At 41.5% G+C, this 18,449-nt stretch overlaps 2 protein-coding genes across 2 annotated transcripts; both read left to right on the top strand.

The window, feature by feature from the left end:
- The first annotated feature begins 76 nt into the window (after positions 1 to 76).
- rab5c (RAB5C, member RAS oncogene family) lies at positions 77 to 9,635 on the top strand. The gene is made up of 6 exons (XM_041062278.1): positions 77 to 189; positions 5,707 to 6,052; positions 8,187 to 8,338; positions 8,548 to 8,670; positions 8,776 to 8,869; positions 9,055 to 9,635. The coding sequence occupies exons 2-6, from the start codon at positions 5,887 to 5,889 to the stop codon at positions 9,180 to 9,182; spliced, it is 663 nt and encodes a 220-aa protein (XP_040918212.1). The 5' UTR covers positions 77 to 189; positions 5,707 to 5,886; the 3' UTR covers positions 9,183 to 9,635.
- Positions 9,636 to 11,760: 2,125 nt separating this feature from the next.
- On the top strand, positions 11,761 to 18,141 carry kat2a (K(lysine) acetyltransferase 2A). The gene is made up of 18 exons (XM_041062199.1): positions 11,761 to 11,985; positions 12,311 to 12,434; positions 12,590 to 12,735; positions 12,926 to 13,015; positions 13,221 to 13,402; positions 13,525 to 13,716; positions 14,132 to 14,238; positions 14,396 to 14,500; positions 14,785 to 14,921; positions 15,039 to 15,247; positions 15,326 to 15,452; positions 15,756 to 15,866; positions 15,952 to 16,095; positions 16,192 to 16,306; positions 16,389 to 16,425; positions 16,648 to 16,711; positions 16,805 to 16,889; positions 17,034 to 18,141. Exons 1-18 carry the CDS (start codon positions 11,761 to 11,763, stop codon positions 17,225 to 17,227), a joined length of 2,394 nt encoding a protein of 797 aa, XP_040918133.1. The 3' UTR covers positions 17,228 to 18,141.
- Positions 18,142 to 18,449: the final 308 nt, after the last annotated feature.

The following is an 18,449-nucleotide window of genomic DNA, read 5'->3' as shown; positions in this document are numbered from 1 at the left end:
TTAAACTGCAGAAAGTGGTGTTTGATGCAGGCTACAGCTCTGTCATTGGTCAGACAGCTGCTGACAAAAAGTGGGAGGTTCCCGGAAAAAATTGCTAACCGGAAGGGAAGGCCAGAGCTCAAGAAGAAGAAGAAGAAGAAGAAGAAGACAGCTGCCGCTGATGAGACCAGCAAAAGAAGAAAAAGTATTGTAAGTCAGACAAGTTGAAATTATGAAAGACGGGGGGTAAGGAGGAACACTGAACGGATGTTGGTCTTTTTTGTCGACGAGCTGTTAACCGTATTCAGATCCCCTGTGTCAAATTTTGCTCAACTGATCTGCCAAGTCCGTGTTCAACCGAAACGTCCATCAGACTGGATCGAGAGAGAGGCACAGAGCTAGAAGCTCTGATGGACATTTCCGCAGAAAACGTCCCCAAAAGCCTCGGGACGAATATCGCTGGGAGATCGTGTGGCGTCGTTTTATGCCAGCAGCGGACACCACAACAAGTCTGTGCCCCATAGTTTGTCAAATGTCAAACAGCTGACGACGTGGGGGCCGAGAAAAGGAAAGTTGTCTAATGACGTTTTCGACACTTGGCTGTAGCTGCTAGCCCAGCTAACGTCATCGCAATTCAAGTTTTCCTTTACAGAGATTGGCATTCGTTTTTGTTGTGAATTTACGCTAGCAAGCTAGCGCTAGTGCTAGGTAAACGATAAGGTCAGTTACTGCTGATGCCGAGTAGTCGAGGTTCATTTTCTTAGCCAACTGCTGGGTACAACTGCAAGTCAGTTGCGTGCTATCTAAGTTAACCATGGCGGTTGTTTTATTTTGGCCGGCTATCGTGGCTAACTATACCTTACCATAACTAGCTAATATAGTCAGCTGCATTGTGGTTAGCTACGGCGCTTGGTCAATCTTTGTCATATTATGAAGCAGCCACTGTGTTTCGTTTACAAGTTAGCTTATCGCCCTGAAAGCTCGTTGGAGCCAGACAGAGGTGAACTTTTCTTTTCTAATTAGGGAATTTACAGTTAACTGTAATTGATAATATTTGTAGCATGCGCTGACGTTACGTTGTGAGGATATTACAGTTTCCAGTTTATGCCGCCGGTCAGGTAATGATCGGTTTAAAATTTTAGACCTTGAAGTCTGCAGTCAAGTCACAGATAAATTAAGCCACTTGATTCCCGTAAGCAGATATACTTTTGAAACTTTAAAATACCATGTGGGTCGTTTGACAGCTTTTATTTCTCTTTTGTCAGATGTCAGGTGCATTTCCAGCTTACATCAACTTGCAAGTTTGCCTTAACGCTTTGACACATGCACTCATCTGTGGTAGTTAATATGTTTCACAGCTTCACAGTCCAGTAAATGCCACATGCTTGTGCTTTTAAGTGTCATAATGGAGGCCATTGCTGCTGACAGCATTTGTGTTGTAATTTTGCCAGTTTGCATTTTGAGATTCTTGTGCGTCTGCATGTGTCTCTCTTTGCTTTTGACAGCAAATAGGCAAGTGTCTTTATAGCTCCTGTTTATGGCTTTTTAAGTGCAGCAGAGTATAGACCTTTGAGACAGACTGGGAACTTAAAGTTACATGCTTGAACTTATGTTTATGGTGTTTGGACCTTGTCCTCCTGAGGTGGTGACACATCTTGACAAACCAGCTATGAAAGAAGACCTGGGAATTTATTCCCCACATAGATTACATACTATTTGTGTTTGGGTTCATTTAGGACACCCCTCACTTTTCTTTCCTGGGCTGTTTGAGCACTTTGAAGGTCAGTCCTGTTGAACTGACTACTGAGCATATTAGGTTCTTTTATTTTCCTGATGCTTACTTCCAATCAGCTACACAATAGCTTACATTTTAAATGATCTTCTTTCTTATCTCTGCTGAAGGGAGCAGATTTTGACGATTTTGTTTTGATCATTTACCAAAAACTGCTAGCAAAATGACAAAGGGTCTTTTATGTGGCTGTGAAGAGCAGAAAGAATTTTATGTTCAATGCAGCTAGCACTGAAGCCAGTGTTTGTGCTCAGATTTTCATGCGAATAAGAAGACTTTGTAAGAGCAGTCTTCATTTTGTCATTTCAGATGCCATGTTTAGACATAGGAAAAGCAGCACAAGACTCAACCTAAACTGTAGTATTAATCTCAGATAATGAACAGTTATCTAACTAATCTTCTGTTTTTGTTGGTAAATGTTGTTAAACTGAGTGGTTAGTTTTACATTTTTGATTAAAAATTCACATACTGTTGCAGATTTTGTTTGGGCCTCTGGATAACCACGGATTTCGGTTTTGTCACTGAGCTTTCTCACAGAAGTTGCAAGAAAAGGAAGTGCCTGTGATTTCCTATTGGCCTTGCCAACTGCTAGTGATGAGTATCCTGTTTGCTTTTCCTGAGTTATGTCACCACTTTCCCACCCAAACTGTCACTGTTTTTAAAGCCATTTTTTTTTTAAATTAGAAACTTGAACTGTAAAAGGGCTTACCTTGGATCAAGAGCATTTCCCGTTTCATTTGGGATCTCAAGGATTGTTCTGCTTTCGTATCTTTGTTGTCGTCATAGGGCAGACTGTTACCTATGAAAGCTCTTTGCCAGTATTATCAAGGTCTTGAACTCGTGGTTTCAATCTATATAGAAATTTGCTACTTCCAGGCAAGAGTCTGACTATTTGGTATGGTGATGCAGCCCCTCATATCAGACACCACCAGTTCTTCCAGGACCCCGCCCTTCGAATGAAGTGAACAGCACATGTCCCTGCTTGTTGTCTTGTAACTGGTATAGTCAGCCGTAAAGGTTGTTGGAGTACTACTGAAATGTGTGGCTGCGTTCAGATTTTTGCACAGTCATTACATGTTCGTGCTTATATGTTTATTTTGTGTTGGAAATAGCTGCTTCAGGAAATGATCTTGTACTACCTTAAAAAAAAAAACAGAGCAAAGCATATGCTTTGATAGAGTGAAAAGAGGTTATTCATAGTTTGAATAACATTACAGTGAATGCGGTCTGTGTATCTATACGGGTATTTAATTTGTGCACACGCTCTTACTTAGGTGTTCAGTGCATTGCAACGCCTGCTAAGTGCTTGGATATCAAGCTGGCAGCAGAGCATACAGGAGGCCACAATGAATATTTCACAGGCTCTCCCTCTGGTCTGCTGCTTCTTCCTGCCTTTTCTCCTCCCCTTTTTCTCTGACCCATGTCCCACTGTCTCTCTCTCTCTCTTTCTCTCCCTCTTCCTCTCTGACCCAATTCCCTGTGGAGGTCTTCGCAGCCCATTAGGGATGCCATCAAAGCATCCGTCACAGGATGCTTAAGATGTGTGGAGGTCTGTCTCAGTGTAAGAAAGAGCCTCTGATTGCAAGCTAGATGGCCACTTCTACCTTTTGCACTGTATGCTGTGCACGAGCATCAGTGTTAATCAGTAAGTAGCCGACTGTGTGGAAAATTTTGTGCAATAATTGATTATTTGCCAGTTAATAGTTGTATTCTGCAGTATCTGTTGGTGGTAAAGAACAAATCTTCAGCCTAGGACATACAATCTGTTTTGCCTCCCGCAGGCTACTCCTTATGTTCCTGAAACCTTCCTGAAACCTTCCTTCACTGTATTCCTCCTGTGTGAATGGCTGCAGCACAATTGTCACACTAATGTCTGCGTTACTCATCGGTCTCATCCAAACTTTCCAAGTCAGGAATTTCCATGGGCCAGCAAAACTTTTGTGGGCCTTCTTCCACAAACTCTTCTCTTTGCTTCCTTTAGTGAGGAATGTGAACAGGTGAGAGCTCAGCTCCGCTGCTTGCAATCAAATGAGTTCAGACTGACTGACCCAGTGAACAGAGTGCCTCCTTTATTCCTTCTCCAACTCTGCTGCTGCTGTGAAGGATTCCCTCTGCTCTTTCAGGCCTTGTGGGACTGTGTCTCCTAGTTAAAGAGTCCAGTGAGACCTTTTAGTTCACTGGTGAGGATGTTTGCTGTAGCTGGGTACAGGTGTATGTCCATACACCTGTAAAAATCTATATATATATATCAAAAGTAAGCGGATTTAGTAGTGTGCTGAAGTTAGAAACTATTTCTTGAATCCTAACACATGCAGTGCCCCCATGTTACAGCCAACTTATTTTTAGAGTTGGAGTAAAAAGGGGGAAACAGCAGAGGATGGTGCGCTTTTATAGCTTCTGATGCTCTGTGACAGTAAATACTAAAATTAAACTAATGCTGTAAAACTTAATGGTAAACCTGCACGGCAGAAAGTAGTCGGTGTAATTAATGTATGCCGCGTGGTTGGTACATAGACAGATGAAACATGCCAGTTCTGAATATTTCATGGACAGAGCCATGATCTCCTGTCACATGCTGAAGATTAAGCCCAGCTCAGCAACCAGCTGAGAAAAAGCCCAGCACAACCAAACTCTATATATCAGTTGTGACATCTTTACTTAGGTTTTCCTCATTCTCGACATTTTCCTTCCCTCTAAGGAATTGTCTAATCTCCTGCCTGACTTCAGCATGTATTGTGTTTCTGCATTAAGTTGTCCCAGTGACAAAGCTGAGGCTATCCCAGGTTTTAATGTGCTCAGCAGTAAAATGTCTTCTGCAATCTTCACTTCCTGCTTTGAGCTGAGTTGTGTTTCCTGTCCTTTGACCAAGCAGAAGCTGGCTGACCTCATGTGTGTCACCCAACTGAAGAAAAAAAAAAAAAAAAAAAGATTAGGCAAGGTAAACGGGCTGAAGTAAAGTCTGTTTTTATCATGTTCATATCAGTTTAGCAGCCAATAGTGGTTTAGTTTGTCTGTGCCGGTTTGTGTTGGGTGAAACAATTTTCAAAAAGTTTTGATTTTCTGAGTCAACTTCTGTGTTTCAGGTTCCTCTTAGTACTGATTGTGAGACTGAGTGAAAACATGTTTGCCCTTGAAAGACGAAATATTGTTACAGGAAGTTGCAGGGTTAGAAATGTTTTATTTCTGACCCGTTGATTAATGTTTATTATGGAGTTTGTTATCTGAATTTGGTTTTGCTACATTAGAAACGGCCACAAAGATCTTAACGCTTTATGGTAACGACTTCAAATTGTGACAGGAACAGATGTGTTGCGTCTTCAGTTGGGGGGGAAGGGGGAAATTCATGCAAATTTCTGTCTTATATATATGTTACTTCTTCAATTTTATTTCTGAATTTGTTAAATTTGAATTCAGCTCTGTACACGTGCACCACCAATTCTCCAGATCCACATCATTTTATTTGTTTATTCTGTGTATTCCTTTTAGCATTTCAGCTAAAGTAAATCCATACTTGGAATTTTATTCTGCACCATGTACTTGTGGGGGGAAAAAAGCTTGAAATCACACACGGACAACCTGTGGGAGCAAGACAGTTTACACTGTTTCTGGCACTAATTATTTTTGTCTAGTGCTTGTTTATACTAAACATGGTTAAATTATAAACTCTGCATCACTCTGGGGCTGGGCCCAGAGGTTTCTTTGCCAACAGTTTCAGGCTTTAAATTGTCTGACAATGATTTGGGCTTCTTATTATCAATTACCAGCAGGAACAAGGAATTAATCTCTGTTTTGTTTTTATTTTTTTTGTTTTTTTTTCCATTAAACACCCCACTGGGTTTTGTCTGACTATAATATTTAATAACATCGTTGTTTTTATGGAAAGTCTGATTTCAGTTTGAAGTAGAGCTTGACATACTGTGTGTCTTCTGCTTTTCCAGCTCCCACTGGTGAGGTCTCTTCTTCCTCTGGCTCATCTACCTGACCTGAACTTGGCCCCCGTCTAGCTCAGCCTCAACCCCCAGCCCTCACCAGCCCCTGCACCAAGCCCAAGCCTAAAGTCAACCAGACTTCTCCCAGCTTTTCTTCTTCTTCTTTCTCCCGGTTTTTAACACTGCGTTATGGCAGGGCGAGGCGGACCAGCGCGGACCAACGGCACTGCAGCAAGCAACAAGATCTGCCAGTTTAAGCTAGTGCTGTTGGGGGAATCAGCAGTGGGAAAGTCCAGCTTGGTACTGCGCTTTGTCAAAGGCCAGTTCCATGAGTACCAGGAGAGCACCATCGGCGGTGAGAGTTGTTTTTTTTTTTTTTAATTCCAAGAATAGCATTTGCTCTGAGTCATGGTTTAATGGCATCATAGCTGCATATATCTTTAGGAAAGTCACCTCAGTCAGTCAAGGTTAAGAACGTCTGGTTCCCTCCACCTGTGCAGTGTGTGCAGTCAAACTGTGCAGGTGTACATCATGTAAGGGTAATTCTTTACAAATCATGTCTGGTATTTAAAAGGATATGATTAATGAAATCATTTAAAACTTCTATGCCTTTCAGTTGACTACAGGTTTCACACCTAAACAGTTTTTACACAACCCCCTACAAATTTCATCCTGTGTTTTGTTTTGTTTTTTAAGGAACTGTATTTGTCATGACTGCATGGTGGTTTTGTACTTTATCTACAAAAGAAATTTCAGCAAGTCATTGGGCAAAACATGAGTGCTGGAGCAGAAGAAAACATGTCCTTCTCAGTACAGAGGAGCTGCTTTCCTGCATGGCTTAATCTTCTCTGTTGTGAGAACCCAGGACAAGGAGTGGCAGAAACAGTCCTTTGCAGCTGATCGTCTGACTCCCATGAGCCACCAAGCTCCTCACACTTGGCAGACATTTATATTGATTCTGTTGAAACAAATTACTTGTGGTGATAGATGCAAAGAAAATGACTTTAGGCTGTCTTCTTTAAATACCAGTTCTTTGGCAGTACCAGAGTGAGGCTAAGTGAATCAGGAAGGAATTGAGACAACAATGGGGATTTCCTGGACCTTCTATAGATGAGTGAAGCTGATCAAAGAGTTTCAAGTTTTAAAGGACAAGAATATGAAAATATGACATGAATCTGAGACTGAAATTGTGCCAAGCAGTGGGTTTAAGCGTGTTGGTTTGTCTACATGAGGGCTTGAGAAGTAAAACTTTTAGGGATGTTACAGGTGCAAATCCACATTCCAGCTGGAAAAAGGATTTACGAGTTACAGGTCACCCCTATTGACAGCGTGCTGGTTTTAACAGGGGTTTGTTAGTAAATACACAAATGGCGAGTAGCTATTTATGATTTTGTTGGTCAGTGATGACTAAATCATTAATTGCTGTTAAAAACTGAAATGAATTTAAACTTGTATTAACCAGAAATAAGAAAAGTAGGTGCTACATGTTTGTGGCTCTGTGTGTTTCATCCTTGCAGGTGCTTTTCAGCCATATTTCTGTTGAATTTTCATACAGTTGAGAAAAACTAACCAGTTCACTGTAGACGCAGCTGCTTTTATAGCTGCTCCATTACATCATCATCATTCTGATAAACTCAACCGCCAACTGAAGGATTTACAGCCAATGGGTTGTACCCACAATTCACCTTTGATCATGTACATAGGCTCATATTTTTATGTTAAAAAAAAAAAAAAAGCACAGTATGACTTAAGTCTGTTGTGAGGAGACCAGAGTCGACTTTTTTATTTTTACTTGATAAGAATGTGTAGTCTACAACGCTAAGAAACATTAAATAAACTATTCATTATTAATATGGGCTTCTTTTCCCAGGTTTGCTGTATTTCATTGCTTATGAGTAAGATGACTTAAGGATGTAGGGACAGGATGCACCGTTCAGACTCAAAACGAGTCAGCACTTATTTCTACTGAAGCGGTGGTCAGCTGCACGCCTGGTCAAAGATTACCAAGCTTTTAAATACGTGCTATGCTTGTGAGGGCTCCGTTTCCTCTGTCATGTGACAGTCGGCTGAGTAAGCGGGTTGTATGCAGTTGTGCCTCCTCGTGCCTAAGCTACATTAAACATTATACAGAATTCACTGTGCGTTTTGCTTTCTTTGTGTGTATTTTTACTGTATTAGTTTTCCTTTTGACGAGTTGTCTTCATTGCTCTGTTTTTGTCAGTTCTAAAGGGGTTAACTTGTTTCCAGCTCCCCTTTCAATGTGGTCAATATAGCACTGCATCTCACCAAATTTAATTTTAATTTTTTCTTTTTCCAAGACAAAAATTAAGACATAGTAGCCTTAACCTTTGCATTTTGAAGATTGAATATTAATTGAAGCTTGAATATTAAACTTTGGCCCCGTAGATAACAAGCCTGTGAATTTTCTGCTGTCTTGATTCCTTCTCTCAGTCAAAAAAAAGCTGACTTTTTATGATGCCTTTTTCCAGCTGCCTTCCTCACACAGACGGTATGTTTGGATGACACAACAGTCAAGTTTGAGATCTGGGACACTGCAGGACAGGAACGGTATCACAGCTTGGCACCTATGTACTACAGGGGAGCCCAGGCCGCCATCGTGGTCTACGATATCACCAACACAGTAAGTAACCTGGCAGGACGTCAACCAAGACGCCTTATGTCATTTGTTTGCTGACCCTTGTCTTCCAGCCTGGGTTGATGATCGCTTAACTCAGCAGACAGCTGCAAACCTTTGCCCTTTTAACTCTTAGAGTCAGTAACATTCGAATCGTGCATCAGTGATTTAAAGTTTAAAACACGTTGTACTTTTTTCTTTTTTTTTTTTTTAAGGATACATTCACACGTGCAAAGAACTGGGTGAAGGAGCTCCAGCGACAAGCCAGCCCCAATATTGTTATTGCACTGGCAGGGAACAAAGCAGACCTGGCCAACAAGAGAGCTGTAGATTTCCAGGTATAGAAGAACTTTTGGAATTTGTAGTTAATTAAATTGTCGAATTAATGAATATAAGCTCCCAAATTCCCAATGGATATATCTGTGTTATATTTATTTCTTTAGGAAGCACAAGCATATGCAGATGACAACAGTTTGCTCTTCATGGAGACTTCAGCCAAGACTGCGATGAATGTCAATGAGATCTTTATGGCTATAGGTAAGTAATCTCCAGCAAAGCCACAGACACATTTGACTGTCATGTACAGCTGTAACAATTGATTGAGAAAACAGTTAATAGAATATAATTGGCAGAGTCGATAATGAAATAGTTGTTAGTTGCAGCCCTGCTGTCGCGTGACCATAGTGCAGAAAATAATGCAATATACTCCTGCCCCACAACAGCCAAGAAGCTGCCTAAGAATGAGCCTCAGGGTGGAGCAGGCACTAGTGGACGAGCCAGAGGCGGCGTGGACCTGCAGGAAGCTGCACCACATGGCAGAAGTGGCCAGTGCTGTGGGGGTGGGAACTAACCAACACGAGTCAGCTGGTCCAACCAATCTACAGCTTTGATCAACCAGACCAGATATTAGCCAGCTGTCAAACAATGTCCCATTGGTCAAACCAAACCATGGTCCGACCAACTACCCTATCAGCACCAATCAACTGTTTGGCAAATGAATCCACTGGCCAGTAAATGCCAGACCCCACTGATGGTTTCTGACCGATGAACCGACCAACAGACCAAGAAATCGACCCACAGGCTTATTTACAGAATCATGTTTTAACCCCAGGATTTGCCAATCCATGACCTCTGTATTGATGATGGACACTCGACGTCACATTAGGGGAAAGAAACATCCCACCCTTGGAAGAAGGAAAAAAAAAAATGTCAGTCATTACCAATTGCACTTAATAGGGCCATCTTGCTCACCTTTGTTTCTGTATTTGTGTAGAGGAAAAAAAAATAACGCAACAGGAAGGAATATAAACAGGCTCATTGGCCCTGTCCCTTCTCTTCTACCCCCTGCTTTTCCCGTGCACCATACATTTCTGAAGTATTTCCATCATGGTCTCATGACACTGCTAAAACTCAAATCCAGGTGCATGCCGCAGTCCTTCACTTTTCTGTCTTGTCCCTGGTCAGCTTCCTGGAATAGAGGAAGAGAGAAGGTTCGGGACGGGGAATGGACAGATAATTCCTTCTTGATAGAGCTGTGTAGATTGAATTATTACGTTGTTATTGTTATCACTATTATTATTACTTCAGCCTCTTTTGACTGTTCAGAATGATTTTAAAACCTAGACTTTGAGGGTTTTACAATCATCCATCTATGTTATCAAACCATATACAGTAAGTAGTACTTTATTAACATTGTCACCCACACGTAATTTTAGCATTAATGTAATGTTTTTGAATCATCAGTGTACAAAGGCAAATACATAAAGCAAGATTTGTTTTCTTGACCAAAATCACAACTGTGTTGAAAACATTGAGAACATACTGCTGTATTTGTATCAGACTTTTCAAGTTTATAATCAATCAGTAGTTATTGTCAAAACAATATCTTCCCAATTGCTACATGGTGTTCCGTCAACCTTAATTATTTTGTGGATTTTTTTTTTTTTTTTATGTCTTAAATTTTTTTTTTTTTTTTTTTTGGAAGATCTATGGTATTAAATGCACTGGTTCTGTCTCATCATCTTTGTGAATTGAGATGTTATCCTCTTTCCTATTTCTTTTCTCTCTTTGTTTTTACTCTTCATATCAGGGAGGGATTGCTTTCAACAGTGTTGTCATCCTGTTGTGGCATCAGCAACTAGCACAACAATACCTGCACAGCAGCCAGTGCTGTTGGGGGAGGGGGGTGGAGGGGTGGGGTTATGGGTAGAGAAAGAAGGAAAAAAAAGTGTAATTTTATGAATAAACAAGGGGAAGGTATCTTTTTTTGTATGCCTGTTTTAATTATTTCATCTAAATGTTTACAATCACTCGGGTTCAGCTATTTAGGGACAACCACCAGCGATTATCCTTCAGTATTTACAGCAGATTTTACAAAAGTTTGCCAGGAGTCCTTCAAAATGAGACTTTAAACCTAACTGGCTGCATTTTCTTGGCTAAAATTAACTACATCATCTAGATTCAGTTTACTGGAAGGTCATGTGGTGATTTCTCAAATACTCTAAATATATTTATTACCAGTTTGATCTTGAAAAACTAACATTTCTGATTACACACTTGTGTCCAGTAACTACATTACCCATGATTATCACCACAGGCAAGGCGTGTTGCTTTCAAGTGCACTTGGTATGTTAGTGTCCCCAGTATGGTGGAAGTACAACACCTTTTTTGCAGGTTAGGCTATGTTACAAGTGGGTCTACCCAAGAAGACTTCCTGCACTCTGGTGGTCACAATGAGTAACTACAACTAAACTCCACAGACATCAGGGCAGACATAAAAGCACAAAAGTTATAAATTCGCTTAAAACATAAAAAAAAAAATAAACACCGTCAGGAACAGTGTATACTTACGACAATAAACGCTGTCATGGCGACAGCCAGCCCTGCTCTTGCCTGTTATTTATGAATCAGAGCAATTTCAAAACAGCCAGTATAACTAGCCGTGTAGTTATGCGCTACGGCCACTGGACGACACTGAACACTGATAACCGTCATCATCATCATCATCATCTACACCGGTATCAAGCATCAAGACAGACATAATTAGCACTTCCGGTAAAAATTAAACCGTGAAAAATAAACCCATCCGAAATAAAACCGTGACATTTGGCACATTTTCTATAGGTGACAGCGCACGAAGCAGATGGCACGAGGCTGCTTTCAGGGCGGCACATAATTTTGGTGTACTGAAAGCAATCGATATATTTGGGCGTTATGGTTCTGGTTTGACAGGTTTCTATTGTTTCAGACAATCTGCTTCAAGCCTAAAATCACTAGTACGAACTCTCTGTGTGATAATGGAAAAATCTAGAAGAGCCATTTCCACTTCCAAAGCACTGCTGTGGTCTTCTCATGTCCTATTTTCCGACAGCCCGTGAAGGCAGCGTACGAGCTAAACCGGAGAAGAGGACTAGTCTAGCAGCGTGGATATGTCGGATCCGGCGGCGCAGGCCCTTCAACCCCGGCTTCTCCAAGCCCAGTCTGCTGGGTCCGCTGGGTCCAGTACTGCAGCGACAGGCTCCGGGCCGGGGAATAGTGATCCAGCCAGACCGGGACTTAGCCAGCAACAGCGTGCTAGCCAGAAGAAAGCCCAAGTCCGAGCTTTCCCACGGGCGAAAAAGCTTGAGAAACTTGGCGTATTCTCCGCATGCAAGGTAGCTAGCTTAGCTAGCCAAAGTTCACCACAACAAAGCAATCACCGGGTACTATTAGCATTTGTGAATGTGGGGTAGTAAATGGCAGCACAGTCAAGACACAGCTAAGAAAAACATAAACAAATGGCTTAATGAGCTAACGTAATTGTTAACTTTTGTAGCTAGCTAGCCACAGTCTCCTCATACCTGTATTATTCACGTTAAATCTCTGAAGATTCATTTACTATTAGCTAGTTCCCTTGTGTAGCCATTCATTGACGTTATAAACCAGCAGGTGAGTTACTGTCGCTTTATTTGTTGTTCAGCATATTTTGCCTTTTCTCAGGCTAGTGACACATGCAAGTGCAATGGATGGAAAAACCCAAATCCACCATCAGCCACACGTATGGACCTGCAACAGCAAGCAGCCAGCCTGAGCGAGCCGTGCCGCAGCTGTGGACATGCTCTGGGTACAAACAACTTGCACACACACCCCAGCACTCCCCTGCCTTTCTCCCAGTAACAAGCAATGCTATGTACCAGCGACTGTTTATTTGTTTAGCACTTCATGTTTACATTTTGATTTAGCCACATTTTTGTGTTTTATTTTATGTCTTGTCTACAGCTGATCATGTGTCCCACTTGGAGAATGTGTCTGAGGATGAGATTAACAGGCTGTTGGGGATGGTGGTGGATGTGGAGAACCTTTTTATGTCTGTACATAAAGAGGAGGACGCAGATACCAAACAGGTCTACTTTTACCTTTTCAAGGTAAGCAAACATTTGTTTCTCACCTGTGTAACGATTAAAACAGATCAACCAGTAACATTCAGTCCAAGATTTGCAAGATACTGAACTTACACCTGCCCACCTGTGCAGTTTTTTTAAGCCATGAAAACATAGGTCAGTGTCATTGTTCTGCAATCAACATTGATCTTCATTTCTTTACTCCTTCCCTTAGTTGCTAAGGAAATGCATCCTGCAGATGAGTCAACCAGTTGTAGAGGGATCCCTTGGAAGTCCACCGTTTGAAAAGCCCAACATTGAGCAGGTGAACATGGAGCTAAAAGCATTTTTAGTTCATGTCTAGATACTTAACAGCATCTGAAAGAGTAACAGGATTATACTGTTCTTCTTTGAAAATGGTTGTGCTGTGTTTCTTAATATTGTTTGCTAGGATGCAGCATAATCACACATCACATTTGTCTGTCTCTTAATCTTTTTTTTTTTATCTTGTGTTTCCTTATATTTTAAAGGGGGTTTTGAATTTCGTTCAGTATAAGTTCAGCCACCTAGCACCAAAGGAAAGGCAGACCATGTTTGAACTGTCAAAGATGTTCCTATTGTGCCTAAATTACTGGAAGCTGGAGACACCAACACAGTATCGCCAGCGCACACAGAAAGATGACGGGACGGCATACAAAGTAGACTACACCAGGTGTGTGCGTGTGTTGTTATTTAAGAAAGCAGTAGATGGCTGATAAACATGCTTCTGTTTGTTTGATTTCTATGTTAGTTATCAGTTTCCGGAATAACATTGTTTTTGTTTATGATTCCCAGGTGGCTGTGCTACTGCCATGTCCCCCAGAGTAACGACAGCTTGCCACGCTATGAAACCACTCAGGTGTTCGGCCGCAGCCTGCTCAAGTCCATCTTCACCGTCACCCGACGCCAGCTCCTTGAGAAGTTCAGAGTGGAGAAGGATAAACTGCTGCCAGAGAAACGCACACTCATCCTCACACACTTCCCCAAGTAAGGGAAAACTCTTGAAATTGTGTATTTGTGTCTCACTCTGACCCTTTACTGCAAAGAACAGCTGAAAATATTTAGATCCAGGGATCATGTCCTTTCATCTTTTATCCCAATCTTTGGTGCCTGTGGTACTTTAAAAGAAGGAAAATGGTATCAGAAAGTGTTACGGTTTTCACTGGTCTTTCACCTGCGTTTGTAGAAATGCTGGTGCAAAATCAGAATCTTTATCTGCTTTGACAGATTGGTGCTGGAAAAGGTCAGGTATATGTATCAGCTTTAAAAAGCTCATCCAAGATTATTGTAGACTTTCTTTGTGCATGAGCATAACGGGCAGTGGTTAAGCAGTGTAAAATCTTTAAATTGATCTGTTGGAGACTCGTCCGTGTTTATTACATTTGTACATGTGTGTCATCAGGTTTCTGTCCATGCTGGAGGAGGAAATCTATGGCGACAATTCACCCATCTGGGAGGCTGACTTCACCATGCCCGCCTCTGATGGCACACAGCTGGGACATCAGACAGGTGAGGAGCATATATAACATAAATAAAATATTAATATCTGGGTATAATAGTAAATGCAATACATGTATAAATAAATGGTTTTAGCTATTGTCACAGCTACAGTCACAGTTTACAGTTTGTAATTAATTACCTGTATCTTGGTGTGTCTCTGTTGCAGTGATCAGTCCTGCTGCAGTGTCTGGCTCCCCTGCTCTGTCTAAAGGTCTGAGCAGCATCTCGTCTCTGGGCAGCATGGACACCGGAGGTGCAGAGCCCATCACAGGTCTGTGAGCACTGCTCTGCTCTGATTTTTGATTACCTTTCTGCCAGATTCTCAATAGCTACGGTGGGACTCACAAATGGCTTATGCAGTTGAAAGAGCACCACACTAATACAGGGTAGAGCCGCTCTCAAAACAGCCTCACTTTTTTGTGGAATGGATTCCAGCTCCACGTTGGCATGATTGCATCACATAATATCTGCAGATCTGCCAGCTGCACATTCAATCCCACTCTACCACATCCCAAAGGTGTTTTGTCAGATTCAGAAATGTCGCTGTCTGTTCAGGAGAGAAACGAAAACTTCCCGAAGCCTTGACCCTGGAGGATGCTAAGCGAATACGTGTGATGGGAGACATTCCTATGGAGCTGGTCAATGAAGTTATGATGACAATCACTGACCCTGCTGCTATGCTTGGACCAGAGGTAAGTCAGTTCAGCTCAGGTGATTTGTTAAGGTGAAAGCAACATATACCAGTTCATGTTTAAATTTAGACTGTTGTACTCACAGTGTATATGTCATGATTGTGTTTATGTTGCTAGACTAATCTGCTGACGCCAAACGCTGCCCGTGATGAGACTGCAAGGCTGGAGGAGAGGCGGGGCATTATAGAGTTCCACGTCATTGGAAACTCACTTTCCCAGAAGTCCAACAAAAAGATCCTGATGTGGCTGGTCGGCCTGCAGAACGTCTTCTCTCATCAGTTACCTCGCATGCCCAAAGAGTACATCACACGACTCGTGTTTGACCCGTAAGTAGATATTATTATACCGCTCGGCGGACATCACCGGATACCTCTGCACCGACCTGACATCTCGCACTTTCACAGGAAGCACAAGACCCTAGCCCTTATCAAAGATGGCCGCGTCATCGGAGGCATCTGTTTTAGGATGTTTCCCACTCAGGGCTTCACAGAGATAGTCTTCTGTGCTGTCACATCCAATGAACAAGTCAAGGTACGTAACTATTTACTCGATCCATGTGGTGGTCCAAATAGGCTGATAAGGTGCTTGTCCACACGTGTTCATTTGAAGTAGTTGTAAAAACATTCTTAAAAAGAGGCTACTAGCTTCTCATTTGGTACTTGAAGTATTTTCAGTATGAGTTCTGTAAGAAACATTTTTTCCAGGTCAGTCTTTTTCCCACTCGTCTTTGAGCTGCTCCACTTTACCTTTGTAACATAAAAAGCACTGGCATTTGGAAAGATTACAGTGATATTGAGATGCAAATTGTCTCCTCTCTGGTCTTTTGAATATCAGGGCTATGGTACCCACCTGATGAACCACTTGAAGGAGTACCACATCAAACACAACATCCTCTATTTCCTCACTTACGCTGATGAGTACGCCATTGGCTACTTCAAGAAGCAGGTAGAGCAGGCATGACCTGTACATCAGCTCTGTCACATCCTCTCTCTCTGTCTTGTCTATTCAGTAATTTCTTTTTTCCTCGCAGGGCTTTTCCAAAGACATCAAAGTGCCGAAGAGTCGATACCTGGGATACATCAAAGACTACGAGGGAGCGACCCTCATGGAGTGTGAGCTGAACCCGAGAATCCCCTACACCGAGCTCTCTCATATCATTAAAAGACAGAAAGAGGTATGTGAGGCTGTGAGATGTTCTCATTAACACAAAGGCCTGTTTCCTGTTGCTAATCTGTGGATTTAATGTCACCCAATGAAACTGTTATATCAGATCATTAAGAAGCTGATTGAGAGGAAACAGAGCCAGATCAGAAAGGTTTACCCAGGTCTCACCTGCTTCAAAGAGGGAGTACGGCAGATTCCAGTGGAAAGCATTCCAGGCATAAGTAAGTGTTTGGTTTGTGTACAGCTTAGAAAAAATATGAAGAACTAGCATTATCACATTACTTAAAAGTGTTTTTCTTCCAGGAGAGACAGGCTGGAAACCCAGTAACAAGGATAAAGGGTAAACTCTTTGCATACATATATATATATTTTTTTTTTTTCTAATCAATGTTGTAGTGTTTACATGCTTGTGTATTTGCCAGTGCAATAATAGGGTCTCACCGAGAAGCACCATGATTGGAAAATATGAAATTACACAAAAAAAATGGAAAAATTCATAATAGTCATAAAAACAACACACAACAACACCTGATATGTATTTATGTGTTTTTTGTTTTTTTAGGAAAGAGGTGAAGGACCCTGACGTGTTATACAACATGCTGAAGAACCTCCTGGCCCAAATAAAGGTAAGAGTCACCTGCTGACACCAGACGGAACACAGACACACACCACAGGAGCAGCAGGAACAGATGCTAACCAGGGCTTTGGTATCACAACAGACTCACCCTGATGCCTGGCCCTTCATGGAGCCAGTGAAGAAGTCAGAGGCTCCTGATTACTACGAAATCATCCGCTTTCCCATCGGTGAGCGAGCATCTCTTTGATTATACAACTCCTCCTCCTCCTCCTCCTGGTTACTGGAACTGCCTGTTTACGTCACACAAGTTATTCATTAGTTAAATTATGAGTAATTTACCTTAACTGTTTTCTCTTTTTTTGTCCCCACAGACCTGAAGACCATGACAGAGAGACTGAAGAACAGATACTATGTGACCAAGAAGCTTTTTATTGCCGACTTGCAGCGAATCATCACCAACTGTCGCGAGTACAACCTTCCCGACAGCGAGTACTGCAAGTGTGCCAACACGTTGGAGAAGTTCTTCTACTTCAAATTAAAAGACGGCGGCCTGATCGAGAAATGAACTCGGCCACAGAATTATTTCCAGACGAGGAGCGATCGTCACGGCTTCCACATACGGAGATGAAGCAGATCACAAGGAAGCTATCGCTAGCTATTGTCATATCTAAGTTAATAAAAGGGTATGTACACGACTGACAAATTTTACATGGGAATCATTGGACTCGAACAAACATGAGGGTTGTTTGGAAATATCAGCGCCAGTAGAGCATTACCTTTCCCCTTAACATTATTTTTTCAGTTTGTTCTTTTCCAGTACTCACAGTGGGTTAATAATCTTAATAAACATTCTTCATTAAGTGTACCAAAGTTATAGGTCCAAGTTATGATAATGCCACTCTTTCTGCTATTATTTATAGTACGATTCACCTGGTTTTGTCGCATTTAATGACATTTGTTCATTCCAGTTTGCTTAAAACTCGTCATCTGAGCAGGTGTATATGTAGTGTAGAGTCCTTTCACAGAAAACTGGACCTCGGGACCTAAAGCCACGTTGCCTTCCGTTACTGACAGACACTTGAACATCCCAGCCATTTTCATGGGTTTCAAGACAAATGTTCTCTCAGAGGTGAAGTCCTTGAAACACTTGATTATGAAAGACGGGCAGTACTGTTTAGTGCAGGAACGATTTAAATAGTCGATTGGCGAGAAATGAATCAATTACAGTTGTTGAAGTTGTTTATGAAAGGTAAATACCGTACATTTGCTTGTTATAGCACCTCAGAAGTGAGGATTTATTGTTTTTTCTCTTTTTATTCCAGTGTACATTGATTATCTGGATTTCAGTTTTGATTGATAGTCAGAAAAAAAAAAAAAGGCAGTTATTCGTCATTTGGGCTCTAGCAACATTAATCTCAATACTCTAAACATGAATGATAATGAAAATATTGTCACAGATTAACAAATTATAAAAATAATTAGAGAATAGTTAGACTGGTAAGTCTGCCAGCACTTGTGTGCTAAATAAAATAATTTCCCCAGTTGTTGCCTTCAGGAAAACACTGTTTTCATGTCGACGACAACGTAACAGATACTTATTTATACAGTAAATATAATACATATGGATTATGTACCATTTTCCACTGGCAGGGTTTTATTCCACACCATTTAGGATGAGGTCATACTTTAGTATAGCTTTCACCATGCTTGCAGGTGATACTGTAGCTGTGGGCACTGAATTGTTCTGTAGTACACTCACTTCCACACATATGCTAAGTAGTCCGTTT

This window comes from Toxotes jaculatrix, chromosome 18 (genome assembly GCF_017976425.1).
Source record: "Toxotes jaculatrix isolate fToxJac2 chromosome 18, fToxJac2.pri, whole genome shotgun sequence".
Classification (NCBI taxonomy): domain Eukaryota; kingdom Metazoa; phylum Chordata; class Actinopteri; family Toxotidae; genus Toxotes; species Toxotes jaculatrix.
This window is presented reverse-complemented; position numbering and strand designations above follow the sequence as displayed.